Genomic DNA, 14,222 nt, shown 5'->3' with positions numbered 1-14,222 from the left:
AAGAAATACCCCCACCGCTCCTTTAAATTAACCCTTTCGACCCCCTCCCCTCTTGCCTGCCAGATCCATTGGAGCTCACCGAAAAGGTAACCTGGGCCTCGCTCTCCCGGGGTCAGGGCACTGGGGGCAGGGAGGAGATGGGGCTGGGGTCGGGGGGGTGACTCTCTGTTCTCGTTGCTGTTGCTTCCGTCATGAATGTCGTTGAATGTTTGCTGCTGTGTTGCTGTTCCTTTTCGTCCTTTGTTTTTGTTTTTCTTTATAGAATTATTTCCGTGATGCCTGGAATATCTTTGATTTTGTCACAGTTCTGGGTAGCATCACAGACATCTTAGTGACAGAGTTTGGGGTAAGTTCGAAACACCGCCTCCTCTCTTATGGCCTTAGCTTAAGCAGAGGGGGACGTTCGCCAGAGGGGGACGCTGCAGGGAGCGGGACAGAACTGCAGGATGGGCTTTCACCCCATTGTGCCTGGCCCCAAGGAAGGACAGATGCCGGGCAAGGGAGACAGCTGGGTTGGAGCCATATTTGGTGTCATCCCAGATAGCCGCCATGGGGAGCAGAGAGCCATGCAGTTTCTATTTGAGGAGGCCCAAGAATTCTTGTTCTGGGGACAACCCCAAGTGCTGAGGGACCAAGCCAAGGCAGATGGAGTCAAAACCAAACCCAGCTGGGCGTTCCTGCCCACCTAAAATGGATTCATTGAGGGCCAGGTTCTGATCTCACATGCCATATCTCAAGTCACTCCACTGGGGGTGGGCATGCCGGTGTAAATCCAGAGTCACTCCACTGGGGGTAGGTATGCCAGTGTAAATCCAGAGTCACTCCACTGGGGGTAGGTATGCCAGTGTAAATCCAGAGTCACTCCACTGGGGGTAGGTATGTCAGTGTAAATCCGGAGTCACTCCACTGGGGGTGAGCATGCCGGCGTAAATCCGGAGTCACTCCACTGGGGGTGAGCATGCCGGCGTAAATCCGGAGTCACTCCACTGGGGGTGAGCATGCCGGCGTAAATCCAGAGTCACTCCACTGGGGGTCAGCATGCCGGTGTAAATCCGGAGTCACTCCACTGGGGGTGAGCATGCCAGCATAAATCCAGAGTCACTCCACTGGGGGTAGGTATGCCGGTGTAAATCCGGAGTCACTCCAGTGGGGGTAGGTATGCCGGTGTAAATCCGGAGTCACTCCACTGGGGGTTAGTATGCTGGTGTAAATCCAGAGTCACTTTTCAGTGTTCATTGGAGTGATGCCGAATTTACACAGGTGAAACTGAGAGCAGAGCCTGGCCCCTGGAAACTGGGGACAGAGAAAACCGAAAGCAGCCCTGGGACATTCCCTAGGAAGCAGGGGAACAGCCCCAGATACACACATACAGGGGCGCGCACGCAGCGCTAGGCATGTGACTGACAGTTGGATTTGAACTGGGCCATCGCCCTCTGCAGAAAGCCTCCTGCTCAGGCCCTCGCGCCTTGGTAGCCACCAAGGCAGAGTTCACATCCCACCTGGAGAGAACTCAGCCAGCCCAAACTCAGGGCAAGGGACCTCTCCCGGGGTGACGGGGGATCATCCTGTTCGTGGAGTGAACGTAGTGGAGAAAATACCTTGGGCAAACTTGAGAGGAGTCTGCACTTCAGTGTGGTGTAGGGGGCGGGTGGCAGCCGGGTACAGGAGATGGGCAGGGCAATGCCTCTGATCCAGCTGGCACTAGCCCGGGTATAGAACTGCGGGAAGCAGCCCTGAGTGGGTTGAGGAGACGAACCGAATGATCTAGCAGGTCTCTGCCACCAACTAGCGCCTGGAGAGCCGTTCCCCCAGTGTTAATTAATCCTCCAGGATGGGGTCAGTATTATTATCCCTCATTTTACAGATGGGGAAACTGAGGCACAGCTCAGGGCAGTGAGTCACCCAAGGTCACAGAGGGAGCCAGTGGCAGAGCTGGGAATAGTACCCAGAAGACCTCCCTCCCAGTCTCCTCCTGTAATCACTAGGACACGCTCCCTCCCACCCAGAGGCTGAGAACCCAGGTGTCCTAAACCTCTCTTCCTTCCTGCTGTAAGCACTAGGCCACACCCCCAGGGCTGGGGATAGAACTCGGGTGTCCCAACTCTGCTCCCAGGCAAGGCCTATCCCTCCCGGGATCCCCTGGTGACAGAGACCCAGATCCTGATCTCAGTGAAACTGCTTTAAATGGTCTTACTACCTTCTGAGAGCTGCCTTCCAACCCCCTGAGTGTGCAAGACACACTAGTCAGTGGGTGTGCAAAAGGAGTGTAAGTCACGCCCCTTGGCGTCTCACACACCTGTCTGCCCACCCACATTCAGACGCCACGTAGCCTGCCCTAGCGCGCGTCTCTGCCAAAATGGGGTCTTTGCTTCCTGGCACTTGTGAGGTTTGGGTTCTCCTGGTCTGTGGGTCTGGGGATAGGAGGGGGCTGGCAGATCCAGTGGGATCCCAGAGGCAGGCAGAACGAGGGGCCAGGCCCTGGCAGCAAGGAGTGGGGTTTGCTGGTGGGTGGACCTTTGCCAATCCAGCCTAGCACACAAATCCCTTTCGAAGGCCCCTCCTCGCCCTGCCAAGCCATTGCGTGCCACTGGTGATGCCTGTGTCAGGGGCTGGCCCCTTGCACGACCGTCTCATCCTGCTCTTGCCCTCGATGGCCTGTACCATGTAAACGCAATGGACCTGAGCTGGCAGGAGAGCTCTGCGGCAGTGCAAACTCTGGAGGGCTGGGGGGGACGGGAACATGGCATGCGGGCCCTTCCTTCAGAAATAACCAAGAACCTGCAGGCCTCTGGAGACCCTCTGGCCCAGTGCAACTGTGTGGATAGGGCTGCTAGCCCCAGAAAAGAGGACAGGGCTGGAAACTAGGACTCCTGGGTTCTCATCCAGCTTTGCCACTGACTTGCTGTCTGATCTTGGGGGCATCTCTTCCCCTCTCTGTGCCTCAGTTTCCTGACCCATCTCCCAGGGTCGGGGGAGGGAGGAGCCGCGAGGATGAAGACCTCAGCCTGAGGTGGCAAAGCCATGGAGGCTGGATGCTTGGGTCTGCGCCGGAGGGCACGGTCCCAAGCGCCGGGGAGACCCCACGCCCTTCGCTCCCTCGGCAGGCAGGGGAGTGGGGTTGGGTGCTGGCGCTGCCCTGTGCGGGTGGGTCGGGAGTCTCCTGCCTCTGTGTGCTCTCTACAATGACTGTCTCTCTTGTCTTATCTTCTTTCCATGCTGTCTCTTTATACTGTGCTATTTTGGGGCGACGCCCTCTGAAAATGTCATCCAATCAAAATGCACTATGAAAAATCCATGTGTCCATCTCTGAATCGGTCTGTGTATCCATGCCAACTAATATTTCTGAACGTCCCCCGCCTCCCACCCCCACCCCCACGACAAAACACCCCGTCCTCAATCTGTCGCTCCATCTCCGTGTATTACGCTGGTTGCCAATCAACCTGTGACACTAAACAACCCCCTCAAATTTCTCCCTCTGCCCCCAACTCCTCTCCTCCTATTCATCTCAACATCTACATCTAGAATCTGGTTGGTTGAATATCTTTCTGAAGCCTAAATGCATTATCGAAGAGCACTCTCTCATCTCTGCATTGCATGAGTTACTGCGCTGGGAAGTGCCTGCAGCTAGCTGGCGAGCCTGCTGTCTTTTCTCTCTTCCTTCCTTCCTTCCTTCCTTCCTTCCTTCTTTCCTCCAGATGGACGGATCTTTGAAACAAAGTAGCGAAAAAGAAAAAGCCTCTGTACTTGCCTTTCTGTTCAAAGGGCCTAGTGGAGGCTGAGCGATACGGTGTGTCACAAACTGGGGGATGGCGCTGAGTCGGAGGGCGAGAGATCCCCCAGATCCAGGGGTTGATCTCCTGAGAAAGGGTTGGCCGGACTCTCAGGTAGACGGCGAGATCATTAGGTAGAGATGTGGGTAGACCAAGGGATAGGCCCCAGGTGGACGGGTGGATCTCCACATAGAGGGATCCTGGGGAGATCCCAGTGGGTGCACAGAGTGAGGAGAGCAGGTCCCCAGGTTATGCAGCAGGCGTCTCACCTCTCCCTCTGTCTGCACACGGTATCGGCTCAGATCTACAGCTAGCTGAGGACTCTCAGGGACGCGGCTCTGACCCTCTGAGGGTTGGGGGCTGGGGTCACGAGCACACTGGAGGGAAGAAGGAACCAAGAGGCAAGTCAGCTGACAGCTGCAGGGACTGCTCCCCCCATCGCTGTTGGTTGAGAGGCAGTGCAGGATGGGCAGGGGGGATGGAAACCAGGAAGGAGCAAAGAAGGGCCTATGCCTGTCTGGGCCCCACATGTGCACATGGAAATGGCCTCCTATACACACATGTGTCACACGTGGACACTTCCCCCAGGCGTGCACCCCCCCCACACACACACTTATTCCCCCCATCCCCACTGCCTGCACACGCACCTCACACACATTCACACGCAGATCCATGCGCGCACACACTGCCTGCTTCCCTCCCCCGCCTCCACACCCCACCCTAACACTAGCACATGCTCTCCCTCCCCCTGTGCCCTGCTGCTGTTCCTCCCCACCACTCTCCCCTCCCCAGGGCCCTAGAGGGCTGAGTTTGCCCTTGGCGGGTTCCCTGCCAACAGCCGGGCAAGCCTCACACTCCTCCAACACCCCCCTGCCCCCTTGGCAGTGCCCTCTAGCGGCAAGAGGGGAGTGCTCTCTCCATGGCGAGGCTACCGCAAGGGGCTGCCACCTTTGCCATGCATGACACTGACCCCACCCCTCATCCCAGCAGGAGCTGGACTGAGCCCGACCAGAGGGGAGTGTCTGGGGCAAGCTGGAAACCGGGTCAACAGCTCTGCGTCCTCTGGGATTACCCAGGCGGCGTAGGGGGCAAGGGCTGAGGGGAGGGACCCTGTCGTTTCACTCAGACATAAGATCCAAGAGAGGGGAGAAGGGGGCAGAGAGGAGGGTGGAAAGGAGCTGAGACTATTGGAAGAGCTTCCTGGGTGGGACGACGGAAGATCCCCTCCCTTCTCCATTCCCCCCACCCCGTTTCTCTCTCTCTCTCTGCAGAGGTGGGGGCCTTTTTGTGCCGTGCTCCCGCATGAGCCTCGCTGTTCGATTTCTCAGTCGGTTTGGGAGGCTGATAAATCGGTGCTGCTGCCATTGCCCCCAGAGGGTGCTGCCGCATGCTCCCCCCTGGAGTCCGTAGGTTACACTCACTCCTTGGAGGGGTGGCTCACTGCTTCTGGGAACACGCCAGGGCAGCTTCTGTGGGGCAGGGAGCAGGCAGACCTCCCCATGTCCGTGCAGGGCGGGACTGGAGAGAAGTGCCCACACGCTGGGAACCATGGGTTGGTGCATTGGCCTGTAATGTATATTGTGTAGTTACACAACAGCTCCAATCTGTTGTGTAATTGTACAGCCAGGTCCTTGGACCTGTGTTAACTACACAGGAGTTCCCTGCTGTGCATTGTGTAACTACACAAGGGGCTCTGGGCTATGTTGTGTATGAGTCACGTGGCCTGTTCTGTGCCATTGTAAGAGTCACATGGGATGTGTTGGGTACAGAGCCCTGGTGGTGCATGTTGTGTGGCAGCACAAGTCTTGTGGCTCGCATTGTGCGACTGCACAAGCTTTTTCTGGCACGTTTGGCTGTTGCACAAGGATCACACGGCCTGGGTCATGAGATTACACAAGAGTCCCGTGGCATGTGTTGTGCGTCTGTACACGAGTCCCATGGTGCGTGTTGTGTGGCCACATACGTCTTGTGATGTCTGCTGTGCAGTTGCACGAGTCCCGTGGTGAGTGTTGTGCAGCTACACAGCTGCTCCCTGGAAACACAGGGGTTTCTTCTTGCCCGGCAGGGCTTCCCACAGGCAGCGGGAGGAGGCTGTCCAGCTGTGCTCTTGGCCGCTGGGGAGAATTCCCCATTAGGGAGCACCAAGGCAAGAGCCCTGTACGCCCCGTGTGTCTGAGTACCTTCACCTTCCACTGAAGCCAGGGGGTCACCCAGTACAGCCCCACTGCTCCATTTGTCCCTCCCGCCCTCTGGATGTGGAGAGAAGGGATCAGACTGATCCAGGCTGCGGGAGGCTGGAAACATAGCAATGGATGTAGGAGCCAAGTCCTTTAATTTCCAGGGTGGGCTTAGAACCCTGGGTCCTGGGCGAGTGCTGGGCTGTGCCTGAGGAGCTGGGATCCCAGCCCCACTTCTGACTTGTGCATTGATTGGCAGAGGGAAGGGGAGTCCTTGGGCTCGAGGTCAGAACTTCACAGCTGACTCTGGGTCTGCAATGGATCTGCCAAACAGACCCCAGAGCCGAGCCGGAGCAGAGGCTACATGCCAGGAGCGAGTTTGTCTCTTAGAAAAGGCGGGGGGACCTCAAGGGTTAACCTAGGAGCTGCATCACACAGCCTGTGCCGCCGATTAACTGACCTCCAGCCCAAGCGCCAGGCAGAATTGCCCAACTCCAGCAGCCAGTGCCCTGTGGGAACTCCAGAGCCTCCCACACTTTGCACTGCTCAGCCCGGTCCCAGCAGCCACATGCCGTCCCCTCCTGCGTGGAGAGGGGTCCAAAATGCATCTTCGTGAAACCAACAGGACGCGTGGAGCTTCCCGGCCTCTTGGCCGTCCCCTCCCCATCCCTTGGAGCAAAACCCCCCTGAATTGTCCGTGCCTGCAGGCTGTGCCTCCCCCCCCCCCCCCCCGCCAGCCTCAAGAAGTTATTCCAGGGAGCATCCCAGCGTGGCTGTTGGGTGCACAGAGACAGATGCATTTGAGATCCCAGTCATCACATGTGATCTGTGTCCCCAGATACCTTCCCATCCCGGACTCCCCATCTCCCGGCACTTGTCCTGCTTTCATTCTCTCTGGTTGTGTGTGCATAGTACATGTGTGATGTGACCCCACAATGCTCTACCTGCTTGTGTCAGAAAATATCAGTGCATTTGGTTGTTGAGATAGTTAACAATATATAACCCTGATATTGACGAATAACCATTGAGTTCCCAATTGGATGAGCCCGGCTTGTTAGTTTCCTTTATATTCGTTTCCCCTTTTTCAGGGATGGCTGGTGGGTGGAGATTGTTGGGTGGCTTCCATGCTGGGATTTGTTAATAGTGTGATCATTCATTGTCACGGTTGAGTATCATTATTTGTATTAATATTATTTATCATTTATTTGTATTAAATTATTAACAACACTATTAATTCATTAACATTCATTTTATTCTTAATAGCATCCAATGCATTATAATCGTTATATTTATTTATTGTGTATTATAATTATCATGAGTTGGTATTGTTTATATTAATAGTATTATGTGTTATATTACTATTATTTATTAATATGCATTGCAATATCATTTAGTATTTATCAGTGGTATTATTGGTTATATCATTGGTTTAATAATATGCATTATCATTTATTTATCTTATAACAATTAGTAATAGCGTTATGTATTATAATCATTTATTATCTATTATTTGTTAATATTATGCATTGCTGCTATTTATCATTAGTTATTAATTAATGGCATTGTGAATAATAATAATTAGTAGTATTGGTTGTTATAAACAGTTGCTATTCATTGCTAATAATGATCACAATTGATGGTGTTGTTATTATTTTGTTAATACTTTCTTGAGTTCTCCGTGTATTTCGTTTTAGTTGTGAGTTGGTGGGTTAATCATGTGCGTTGAGTTGATGTTTCCCTGGGTTGTTCCCCTGCGGTGCTGCGTGGATTCGGGCACACGCCCAGGGCAGTCTCCCCTGGGGGTGGGGCTCTCCCCTCTTGCGCCCACGGGTAGCGCTCACCTCTCCTTCCTGTCATCCCCGCAGAACAACTTCATCAACCTGAGCTTCCTGCGGCTCTTCCGTGCTGCCCGCCTCATCAAGCTCCTGCGTCAGGGCTACACCATCCGCATCCTGCTGTGGACCTTCGTCCAGTCCTTTAAGGTGACTGGGGGCTGGGCCAGGGGGCCAGGAACCCAGCGACTGACTCACTCAATGACCGACCCATCGTGACTGCCCAAGGTTTAGCGTATGCGGGCGGGACCCTTGGCTCTGAAGATGTATTGATTCCACATCTGTCCGTTTGTCCCCATACAGACCCCTCTGTCTATCCCCATAGAAACCCATCCATCCACTTGTACTCTGTCTATCCAGCCATCGCATACACACCCTTCCATCTGTCCATCCCCATACACATCTCTATCTATCTATCTATCCATCCCCATCCACCCATCTATCTATCTATCCCCATCCACCCCCTCTATCTATCTATCTATCCATCCCCATCCTCCCCATCTATCTATCTAACTATCCCCATCCACCCCCTCTAACTATCTTTCTATCTATCCATCCCCATCCTCCCCCATCTATCTATCTAGCTATCCCCATCCACCCCCTCTATCTATCTAGCTAGCTAGCTAGCTATCTCCATCCACCCCCTCTATCTATCTATCTATCCATTCCCATCCTCCCCATCTATCTATCTAGCTATCTAGCTATCCCCATCCACCCATCTATCTATCTATCTATCTATCTATCTATCCATCCCCATCCTCCCCATCTTCTTCACGCAGCGCACAGTCAACTTGTGGAGCTCCTTACCTGAGGAGGTTGTGAAGGCTAGGACTATAACAATGTTTAAAAGGGGACTGGATAAATTCATGGTGGCTAAGTCCATAAATGGCTATTAGCCAGGATGGGTAAGAATGGTGTCCCTAGCCTCTGTTCGTCAGAGGATGGAGATGGATGGCAGGAGAGAGATCACTTGATCAGTGCATGTTAGGTTCACTCCCTCTGGGGCACCTGGCATTGGCCACTGTCGGTAGACAGATACTGGGCTAGATGGACCTTTGGTCTGACCCGGTACGGCCTTTCTTATGTTCTTATGTTCTTATCTATCTATCTATCTAGCTATCCCCATCCACCCCATCTATCTATCTATCTATCCATCCCCATCTATCTATCTATCTATCTATCTATCTATCTATCTATCCATCCCCATCTATCTATCTATCTATCTATCCCCATCCACCCCCTCTATCTATCTATCTATCTATCTATCTATCTATCTATCTATCCCCATCCACCCCCTCTATCTATCTATCTATCTAGCTATCCCCATCCACCCCATCTATCTATCTATCCATCCCCATCCTCCCCATCTATCTATCTATCTATCTATCTATCCCCATCCACCCCCTCTATCTATCTATCTATCTATCTATCTATCTATCTATCTATCTATCCCCATCCACCTCCTCTATCTATCTATCTATCCCCATCCACCCCCTCTATCTATCTATCCCCATCCACCCCATCTATCTACCTATCTATCCCCATCCACCCCCTCTATCTATCTATCTATCCCCATCCACCCCTCTATCTATCTATCTATCTATCCATCCCCATCCACCTCCTCTATCTATCTATCTATCCCCATCCACCCCCTCTATCTATCTATCCCCATCCACCCCCTCTATCTATCTATCTATCCCCATCCACCCCCTCTATCTATCTGTCTGTCTGTCTCAAAGTGTCTCAGGAGGGTGGCATCCAGGTGCAGTTCCCACCTCAGTTGCTGACTCCGCTGGCGCAGGGTGGGTGCCTGGGGAAGCAATGACAGCCTCCCTCTGGTTTCACTAGGCCGTGGATTGGGTCGGTGTTGCTGTGGCGGCAGGTCTCTTCCCCGTCTGTGCCTTCCCCGTGCTGAGCGCTGGAGGTGACACGGGCGGGCGGGCGAGGAGAGAAGCTCCCAGCATGCTCCCCCTGCGATCCAGCCAATGGTGCACATGAGGGGTGGGAGCTGGATTTTGCTGCGTTGAATGGAGAAGCAGCCGCTGGCCCAGTACAGGGGGAAGCGATTAGCCTGGCAGGGCACAAGGGTTAAAGCCCCCCATGAGTGACGTGCCCTGCTCTGCTTCTCTCCCTAGGCCCTTCCCTACGTCTGCCTGCTGATTGCTATGCTCTTCTTCATCTACGCCATCATCGGCATGCAGGTGAGTGTCAGGCCGGCCAGCTCGGGGGGCAGGACACCGTCACAGGCCATTCTGCAGGCAGAGACCGGGCATGGGAATCCCAGCGCTTGTGCCTTGGATTGGGAGTGGATCCTCCGCACACACATGGGGCTTAGGGCTGCGCTGGGCTCCAAGCCAGCTGTGCCTGGGTGCTGGAGCAGGCTGTCTGCAGGAGAGAGATGAGGCCCCATCCCCATTGCTGTCTGAGGGCCCTCTGCCTTTGCAGGTGTTCGGTAACATTGGCATCGAAGACGAAGAGGAGGACTCGGCTATCACAGAACACAATAACTTCCGCACCTTCTTCCAGGCCCTCATGCTTCTGTTTAGGTGAGACCCTGTCCCTGGCAGAAGCTGGACTGTGCAGAGATCCGTGTCCCATCCCCACTACAATTGCAAGGAAACTGACCTCCTGGGATAGCTTGCTCTAATGCCATGGGTTGTCCGGCTGGTAATTAGCCCCCAAGCTCCACCCCAGAGGTGGCTGCACGTAAGCGCCAGGCGAAGGATCCCAGTATAAACAGCCCCCGTCCCGCACCCCAGAGGTGGCTGCACCTCAGCACCAGGCGAGGGATCCCAGTATAAACAGCCCCCGTCCCACACCCCAGAGGTGGCTGCACCTCAGCGCCAGGCGAGGGATCCCAATATAAACAGCCTCCACACCACACCCCAGAGGTGGCTGCACCTCAGCGCCAGGCGAGGGATCCGGGTATAAACAGCCCCGTCCCGCACCCCAGAGGTGGCTGCACCTCAGCGCCAGGCGAGGGATCCGAGTATAAACAGCCTCCACACCACACCCCAGAGGTGGCTGCACCTCAGCACCAGGCGAGGGATCCCAGTATAAACAGCCTCCACACCACACCCCAGAGGTGGCTGCACCTCAGTGCCAGGCGAGGGATCCGAGTATAAACAGCCCCGTCCCGCACCCCAGAGGTGGCTGCACCTCAGCGCCAGGCGAGGGATCCGAGTATAAACAGCCCCCACACCACACCCCAGAGGTGGCTGCACCTCAGTGCCAGGCGAGGGATCCGAGTATAAACAGCCCCCACACTGCACCCCAGAGGTGGCTGCACCTCAGCGCCAGGCGAGGGATCCAGGTATAAACAGCCCCGTCCCGCACCCCAGAGGTGGCTGCACCTCAGCGCCAGGCGAGGGATCCGAGTATAAACAGCCCCCACACTGCACCCCAGAGGTGGCTGCATCTCAGCGCCAGGCAAGGGATCCCAGTATAAACAGCCCCGTCCCGCACCCCAGAGGTGGCTGCACCTCAGCGCCAGGCGAGGGATCCCAGTATAAACAGCCTCCACACCACACCCCAGAGGTGGCTGCACCTGAGCGCCAGGTGAGGGATCCCAGTATAAACAGCCCCCACACCACACCCCAGAGGTGGCTGCACCTCAGCGCCAGGCGAGGTATCCGAGTATAAACAGCCCCCGTCCCACACCCCAGAGGTGGCTGCACCTCAGTGCCAGGCGAGGGATCCCAGTATAAACAGCCCCCGTCCTGCACCCCAGAGGTGGCTGCACCTCAGCACCAGGCGAGGGATCCCAGTATAAACAGCTGGAAAAAAACCCCATCCCTGTAAGCGCTTTAGGCTGAATGATGCTGTAGACGTGTCAAGCGTCATTCCTGGCACCCAGATGCCTGAGGGGACTGGGACAGAGCTGCCTGGGTTGCTCCCCCAGCCCTGCCCTGCCCTCCCAACACACTTCCCCCTCCCTCTCTGTGCGGCTGCAGGAGCGCCACAGGCGAGGCCTGGCACGAGATCATGCTGTCCTGTCTGAGCGGGAAGCCCTGCGACGAGAACTCAGGCATCAAGGAGAAAGAGTGTGGCAACGAGTTCGCCTATTTTTATTTTGTCTCCTTCATTTTCCTCTGCTCCTTCCTGGTGAGTCTGCGGGGAGCTGGGCAGGGAGCAGCAGGCCTGAGTCGTGAGTGTGCTGGCGTGTGTGGGGCCGCGTGTGCTGGCGCGTGTGGGGCCGCGTGTGCCTTGACAGGTGTCTATGTGTGGCTTGGCATGTGTGCACGCTGCGTGTATGAGCTGTGAGGGTATTTGTAGGTGTGTGCCCATCGGTGTGTGTGTGCCCTGTGCACGCCTGGGGGAGCTGTGTTGATGTGTGTATATGTGCGTGCATAATGGCACGTGCACGAGTTGTGTGTGATGACTTGTACGTGTGGGTTTGCATGTTAGCAGATGTGTGCGTACGTATATGCACATTGGCATGTGTGTGCACATGCTGTGTGAGTACATGCGTGTGCACATTGGCGTGTGTGTACACATTGGCATATGGTTTGTGAGTTGCTTGTATGCAATGCATGTATGTGGTGTGTGTATGTGGGAATTGTGTGTGTGTGTTTCATGTTTATGTCAGTTGTATGTGTAGTTTAGTATGTATTGATGCATATGTACATGTATGTACTGTGCATGTGTTGTGTGTGAGTACACACGTGCACATTGGCATGTGTTTACACGTGTGCATGTGAGTACATGTGTGTGCACATTGGCATATTATGGTTTATGGGTTGCATGTATGCAATGAACATATGTGGTGTGTGTATGTGGGAATTGCATGTGTGTGTTGCATGTTTATGCCAGTTGTGTGTGTATTTTAGTATGTGTTGATGCATATGGACACGTATGTACTCATTGGCATGCCTCTGTGTGTGTTGGCGTGTGTCTGATGACAGGTGTGTGCACAGTGGTATGTGCATGCTGCACGAGTAAAGGGAAGATGGGGAGTGGGAGAATGACCAAAACGTGAGCGAGAGACGCACGGAAAGAGGAGGCGTTGGAGCGCTCAGAGCCCCGCCATGGCAAGGACTGCAGGATTTCACCCCTGGGTTCTTGTCTGCACTGAACTCCTTGTTCAATATGCCTCTGCCTCTGTCTTTCCCCCCCTCCATGCCCCAACCCATCCTGCTGCAGATGCTGAACCTGTTTGTGGCCGTCATCATGGACAACTTTGAGTACCTGACCCGAGACTCCTCCATCCTGGGGCCCCACCACCTGGACGAGTACGTGCGTGTGTGGGCAGAGTACGACCCCGCCGCTTGGTAAGGACCTCACCCTCATCCCGCCCCTCCTGCCCCCGCCCAGCAGCTGGGGCTCCCCTCCCTCCCTCGAAGGGAAGATTGGAGGGCTCGGATTTGTCCATGTCTGCAGGGGAGCCGAGATGAGCCTCCTGCATCAGCAGAGAACTGACTTTTGGGGGGCTGGGGAAAGGGGGGGGGCAGAAAGAACCAGGTCAAGGGGGAGGGGGATCTAGCTGTCAGAGCCTGGTTGGGGCTGGGTGTCAGGACTCCTGGATTCTATGCCCAGCTCGGGAAGGGGAGTGGATACGGGCCCCAGGTGCCCTCGCTCGAATCCACTATTCCAGGGATGAGCAGTGACTTGGCTTGGTGGGCCATGGATCTGAGTCAGTGCCATGGCGATACGGGGCAAGATGGCCTACTCTGGACAATCCAGCGCAGACATCGGCTCAGCTGCCTGGGTTCTTGTAGGGTCTGAAGTTTCCAGGCCCATCTGGAAGTTTCTAGGGCTGGGCGAAGGGGGTGCAGGGCACCCTCGGGTCCAAGCACCATGGGAAGGAGCCATCAGCCAGCGTCTCCTGAGCCGAGAACCCTTTGCAGTGGGGGGGGGGGGAGGTTGGTCCTAGTCAATACCCTGGTTTGCTGGGTAGCCGCTGCCGTGGGTTAGTTCCTGGACAAAGCCGGCCAAAGCCTCCTAGAAGCAGCCCTTGTTAGTCACACAGAACAGTAAGTTCTCTGCCCGCCTGGCTGCCTCCTTCCCTCCCCTAACAGATCCTCACGTCCTCTGGCCTGCAGGCAGGGGCTGTGCTCCTCCGGCTGCCAGGAGGGGCGGCACATGGAGGCCTCTCTCTCGTGGCTGAATGCCAACTCTCCGGGCAGGTGCTGCTCCCGTGTGCTGGCACAGCTCAGCTGGCCCGGAGATTAGAGCAAACCCCTCCCACATCGTCTGTCCAGGATCAGATTCGGGGCAGACAGGACCAGTTCCCCCTGCGCACTGACCCAGCGGTACATTGACGAGACCGGATCCCAAAGCCCGCCCGCCCCTCCTGGGCTGGCTCTGTCCCCCCCTGGGGCCCTGCACACGCAGGCTCTTGGATCGTGTTGCTGTTTAATGTTTCCTTTTTCAATTTTAGGTTTTTGCAGCTGGATTCTCTCCAACCCTCCCCCCCCTTCCCAAGCAAATCAAAGGGCCCTGGG

The 14,222-nt window shown here is 55.3% G+C and overlaps 1 protein-coding gene across 11 annotated transcripts in view; it reads left to right on the top strand.

Moving 5' to 3' along the window:
* The window catches only part of CACNA1A (calcium voltage-gated channel subunit alpha1 A), a 161,245-nt gene that overhangs the window by 108,098 nt on the left and 38,925 nt on the right, over positions 1 to 14,222 (top strand). For 10 of the 11 annotated variants that reach the window (XM_039513834.1, XM_039513833.1, XM_039513832.1 and 7 more), the window contains 6 exons: positions 263 to 346; positions 7,813 to 7,929; positions 9,915 to 9,980; positions 10,225 to 10,325; positions 11,733 to 11,883; positions 12,922 to 13,049. In XM_039513834.1, the coding sequence (XP_039369768.1) occupies positions 263 to 346; positions 7,813 to 7,929; positions 9,915 to 9,980; positions 10,225 to 10,325; positions 11,733 to 11,883; positions 12,922 to 13,049 (647 nt within the window). The remainder of the gene's footprint in view (positions 1 to 262; positions 347 to 7,812; positions 7,930 to 9,914; positions 9,981 to 10,224; positions 10,326 to 11,732; positions 11,884 to 12,921; positions 13,050 to 14,222) is intronic. The other variant, XM_039513839.1, reaches the window with a different exon arrangement.

The sequence above is a fragment of the Mauremys reevesii genome, linkage group 25 (genome assembly GCF_016161935.1).
Source record: "Mauremys reevesii isolate NIE-2019 linkage group 25, ASM1616193v1, whole genome shotgun sequence".
Classification (NCBI taxonomy): Eukaryota; Metazoa; Chordata; order Testudines; family Geoemydidae; genus Mauremys; species Mauremys reevesii.
Note: the sequence above shows the minus strand (reverse complement) of the source record. Positions and strands in the feature narration are given on the sequence as shown.